The 5,753-nt window shown below is 38.4% G+C and overlaps 1 protein-coding gene across 1 annotated transcript in view; it reads left to right on the top strand.

Annotated features, from left to right (window-relative positions):
- Positions 1–4,889, top strand: part of PREX2 (phosphatidylinositol-3,4,5-trisphosphate dependent Rac exchange factor 2) — a 466,421-nt gene extending 461,532 nt beyond the window's left edge. The window contains exon 40 of the mRNA XM_007947357.2: positions 4,844–4,889. Within this exon, the coding sequence (XP_007945548.1) occupies positions 4,844–4,889 (46 nt within the window). The remainder of the gene's footprint in view (positions 1–4,843) is intronic.
- Positions 4,890–5,753: the final 864 nt, after the last annotated feature.

Raw genomic sequence — 5,753 nt, 5'->3', positions numbered from 1 at the left:
AAAAATGGTTGCAGAAGTATATTAACAGGAAACTGTCAGAAATTCAAGCTGGATTCAAAAGAGGATGTGGAATTAGGAATATCATTCCTGATGTCAGATGAAGCTTGGCTGAAAGCATAGACTATCAGAGAGATGTTTACCTGTGTTTTAATGACTATACAAAGGCATTCAACTGTGAGGATCACAACAAATTATGGATAACTGCGAAGGATGGAAATTCCTGACCATTTAAATGAGCTCATGTGGAACCTGTACACAGGCCATGAAGTAGTTGTTAAAACAGAACAATGGGATATTGTGTGGTTTAAAATCAGGAAAGGTGTGCATCTGGGTTTTATCCTCACATTTTACTTATTCAATCTGTATGTTGAACAAATAATATCATAATCTAGCCTGTATGAAGATGAATGTGGCATAAGGATTGGAGGAAAACTCATTAACAACCTGTGATATGCAAGTTATACAATCTTGTTGAAAGTTAAGAGGACTTGAAGCACTTACTGATGAAGTTCAAAAACTAAGCCTTCAGTATGGATCGCAACTCACCATAATGAAAACAAAAATTCTCACAACCAGACCAATAAGCAACATCATGATCAAAGCTGAATATATTGAAGTTGAAGTTGTCAGGAATTTAGTTTTACTTGACTCCACAATCAAAGTCCATGGAAGCAACAGTCAAGAAATCAAGTGATGCATTGCATTGGTTGAAACAGCTGCAAAATACCTCTTTTCAGCAAGTGTTCAAAAGCAAAGAGGTCACTTTGAGGACTAAGGTACACCTGACTCAAGCCATGTTATTTTTACTTGCCTCTTATTCTTGTGAAAACTGTATAATCAATGAGGAAGACTGAAGAAGAATTTATGCATTTGAATTATGGTGTTGATGAAGAATACTGAGTTGGACTGTCAGAAAAGAAACAAATCTGTCTTGGAAGGAGTACAGCCAGAGTTCTCCTTGGAAGTGAGGATGAAGAGGCTTGTCTCATGTAGTTTGGAAATGCTATCAGGAGGAACCCATCCCTGGAGAAGGACATCTTGCTTGGAAAAGGTAAAGGGCTAGCATAAAAGGGGAAGATTCTCAATGAGATGGGTTAACACAGTGGCTGCAACAATAGGCTCAAGCATAGTAGCAATTTGAGGATGGCACAGGACCAGGCAGCATTTTATTCTGTTGCACATAGGGCTGCTGTGAGTTGGAAATGACTCAGTGGCACCTAACAACAAAAACAACATGAGAGATGGAATTAATAATCTTTGAAAATAATAGATTAAGGAGGGTAGGAAAAAGGAAGGCTGTAGGATGACCACCAAGCCTCTGACTTGGATGACCAGGGGCTAAGTGTTCAACTGGTTACTGAGATAGTGGATATAGGAAGAAGAGCAAGTAGAAGGAAAAGTGTAAGGCACCCTGGTGGTGCAGTGGTTAAGTGCCTGGCTGCTAACCAAAAGTTTGGCAGTTCAAACCCACTACCCTCTTTGCTGGAGAAAGATGTGGCAGACTGCTTCCATAAAGATTACACCCTTGGAAACTCTATGGGTAAGTTCTACTCTGTCCTGTAAGTTGTCATGAGTTAGAATTGACTTGATGGCAATAGGTGTAAAGAAAAGCTCCCCTTGGAAATGTTGAGTCTGAGCGCTCATAGGACATCCACATGGAGATGTCTTTGTGAGAAGTTGAATATATTGATCTGAAGCCTAGGAGAAAACAATAGGTGGAACCAGCATTATTTAAGGAGTGGTTGTAGTCCTGGTCACTGTGAGTCAGAATCTACTAGATGACAGTGTTTTGTAGAACTGGAAATAAATTCTGTTACTTCAGTGAATGGGTAAGAGGGATGAGCGAGAGTTAAGGACACCACCAAGGATTGTCCATATTGCAGGGAAAGCAGAGGCATGGCAGCTACAACAGACCTGGAGATGTACAGACAGAGAAGTAGGAAGAAAACAGGAGATGGCTATTCCGGAATTCAAAAGGAAACGTTTCAAGAAAGGATTGGCCATAGTCAAACTGCGGAAAGAATAAATGTAATAAATTAAAGGAACGGGAAAGCTGGAGAGTGGAGTATAGGAGTTTGATAATTTTGAAGCTGATGAGTTTTACATACTCCCCTTTAATTATGTATCAGGAACTATTTTGGCATTAGGATACTGAGATAGATAAGAGGCACTTCATGCACTCAGGGAGCTTGTGACCTGACAGAAAGAATAGAATAGAAAGGCATAAAATAAATTTGAGCAATCAAGAATGGGTATTATGATAAGGTGTGTGTAATGTGCAGTTGGAAGCATGTTCTTTCATACATTGATTCTTCAGAGAAATTAACACACCTTTATTGAGAACCAAATATTTCATTCCAGATGTCATATTACTAGTTGTGACACACTGATCCTCTTCTCTATTATGTCACAAAAATCTGGAAATTATTGTTCTATGAAAGTTTCAATTTCTTTATTTAATTGTGAGGCATCATACTACAGTGGTTAAAAGCACTAGCTTTGGAATCAGTTAAATGGTTTTGAATCCCAGCTCCTGCTATGTTATGTAACCCTATTTAATCCAATTATCCTTTCTGAGACTCAGTTTCCTCTTCAGTGAGATGGGGAGAATTACCTTAGACAGAATATTATAGATACTTTAGACTTGAAAGAAGTGTTTACTTTTTGGTATTCTTTATCACAGCTTTTATTTTGCCATGAAGAATGAAAGGCACAATTTATAGAGTTAATTTGAAAGTTCTACTCTGAAGATTTAGATACAGGATAAAAAGAACATCTCCAAGATGGGTATCTGAGCCCAAACAAAAAAGGAGAGAGAGAGAGAGAGAAAGCAGGACCAGAAACAAGCTTTTTCTTTTGCAGAGGTACTAGTGTGTGTGAGTAGCAGTGAGAATACAGTAAGCCTCCCCGATGGTGGGCAAACAAAGGCCTCCCACTGCCTAACAGTTTTGCTGCCAAAAATCCAATGCCTCAGCACAGAGTAAAAGTCCAACTCTTACCTATTACATTTTGCTTCCAAACTTCATCTCTCTGTTCTAAATGCCCAAAGCTCCACATTTTCCATTACAAATGTGTCTGAACTCAAATAACCTTGAGTTGCTTCCAGGAAGCCTCAGAGAAGCTAAATATGCCCAGCTCTGCAGTACCCAGAGCTAGTATTTCATTAGCTGATCACAGGGAGTAGCCTTTTCTCCAGTTTGCAAGGCAGACATTTCAAAGACTCACCTACCCAGTGTCATTAGTTCCATTATGTGGAAATGTCTGTGTGAGATAATAGAAGGTGATGGCTCAGTCCAGGTATCACAGGGCAAGACACTTGCCACCCAGTTTACTGTTTCTGTTCTACCTGAACAAAGACACTTTGTTTTTGTTTTTGTTTTCACTCATTAGGTAATACTTTCAGAGAAATAAGAGAATAGAAATTAAGGAAGAAAAGAACCTTTCGATTGTGCTGTCTATTATCCCAGCCGTGGGAATGCAATTTGAAACAACACCAAATGCTTCAGATGCAAAAGAGTCTTTGAAGTGCATCAGCTCAATTTAATGTATTCTTTTCTCTGGGAAAGATGAAATAAGCTTTTCTGATATGAGAGGTCCTTATTTAAGTATCCATCTTGTTCCATGGAGATGACATAACAGCATAAACTACTTCAAAATTTGAAATACCTTCAGCAAACCTCCAAAGGCAATACATTGTATGTGCTTCCAGACTAGGAATGTTCAGTTTTGTTAGCTGGGATTTGTATCTGAATATTAAATCTTTCTTATTCTTCTGATTTAGAATTCACATAGGATTTAATGTGAGGGGAGAGGACACATAATTTGCTAAATTTGCTAACTACTCATTTAACCTGTGCTCAGTTTAATCTGTAAAAGGGAGTGAATCACAAGTACCTCTGAGTTTGGAGTTTTTTTTAAATGTGTACAAAGTCAAAATCTGTGTCTTAGATTTAGATCATCAGTCTAAGCTCTGATATAGGACCAGTGTAGCTATGGGCATTATTGAGGGGAACAGGGATAACCCAATACCTAGAAGCTTTAGATCAGTCACTCTTTTCTCAGGGATATGTCTTAAAAAGTGGATACGAACTGTGAGGTCACTATGACTATCTCACAGCTGAAATTAGGATTTAGCCATCCAGGAGAATGTGGGCCACTGGAATTTGAGTAATACCTAGAACTGGGGATGCAAAGTGAGAGCTTGTCTGGACATCTCCACCAGTTCAAGTGCATACCTTGATCCACTTGACTCTCCATCATATTCTGTTGGCAGTTGAGGGTCCTATGAGAGAGAGGAGTTGAGCACAGCTGGAGGAAAATCCTTAGTAAGAGAGATATTCAAGCCATAGCAATCAGCCACATCAGTTACCCAAGCCATCTGCTTCACCCCAGGTATATTATTAAGTGAAGTAAATTCTAAAAACTGATCAGAAAATCTGTAGACTCCTCTGAAATAGTGTTACCTTGCTACAAGATAGATAATCATAGTAGGCATGATAATAACTTTCATATTATCTCTTGGAATTCAGAAAATAAATTTCTATTTATAGCAAGGTAGACAGCTGGAGTTGGCAGGACTGGAGCAGAAGCAGCTGCTTTCTAAAGTACAGCATTGCTTAATCAGTAGCTAGCTAGATGTGCAAAGGGACATTGGTATTTTATAAATCATAGAGCCTAAATGTTGGCGTTTGCTCATTCAAATACTGTTTTTAGTTAGATAGATGATATGATTATTACTCATGATCTGAGAAATTATAATCAATATATCTGTTAAGCCAATAAAGATACCTTGTATCATAGAAGCACAGCAGGTCACTGTCAAGCTTTTCCATGCCTTTTCTAGGTTGTACAAGCTCTGTGAGCCACCTCCCCCAGTTGGAGAAGAATGAAGAGAATTCCCAAGAAACTAGACAAGCAAAAATTTCTGGACTAGACAAAGGAAGAGCTGGTCCAACATTTCTCCAGTCAAGATAAAGAAATGCTTTTTTTCTATATATCTTCCATCATGGTGTTAATAACTAATGTTAGTTTATACTTGGATATTGATGCTGGGAATGGATAAAAGTGCATTCAGACAATTAATCTTCACAAACTGATCTTTCTATGTATTGCAATTAATCTTTTATTTTTAGGGTAAAATTTATGCCTCTGACTTCTAAGGGGAAGAAAAATTAACCATTCCCATCTTCGTTTATTAAAATGTTTGTTTTATTATGTGTTTTCATTTTCTCCAATTGGGACCATGTAATACTGAACGTTTCCACTTGAAGAAGTCTGTCACTGAAGAAACATGATCATGCTTTTAAATTATTATACAAAATTAAGGATAAAATAGACTTAATGTCATCAATTTTCAGTTTCCCACTTGTATCAGGGGAAAGTAAGTTTATGCATAAGGTGGAAGAGCATTTTTTACTCTTTCCCTTGAGGGTTTCTCTCTCAGTAGAGGAGATGAGCTGATTGAATCCTCCAGCAAGGCTTTCTTCCAACTCTTTTTAGGTGTCCTTTCTGCACATGGGGAATTCTAGATAGCAGTGCTGTCATTGGGCTCTGCAATGGGTAGGTACGGCTTTCTCGGGCCATGCATCTGGGGGCCGTGTAGTGGGGCTATGGAGTGGGCTGAAGCAGGAATCAAAAAGATGAGGGGAAGAAGACTAGAGTGAAGAGGAGACAATACCTATTTGAAAAGTCAACCTTGATAAGAAAACCTAAAACTCAATTTCATGTCAGAACTCTTAGCAGTGTACACCATG

The sequence above is a fragment of the Orycteropus afer genome, unplaced genomic scaffold (assembly GCF_000298275.1).
Source record: "Orycteropus afer afer isolate SDZICR_OR568_19922 unplaced genomic scaffold, OryAfe1.0 scaffold00181, whole genome shotgun sequence".
Lineage (NCBI taxonomy): Eukaryota > Metazoa > Chordata > Mammalia > Tubulidentata > Orycteropodidae > Orycteropus > Orycteropus afer.
This window is presented reverse-complemented; position numbering and strand designations above follow the sequence as displayed.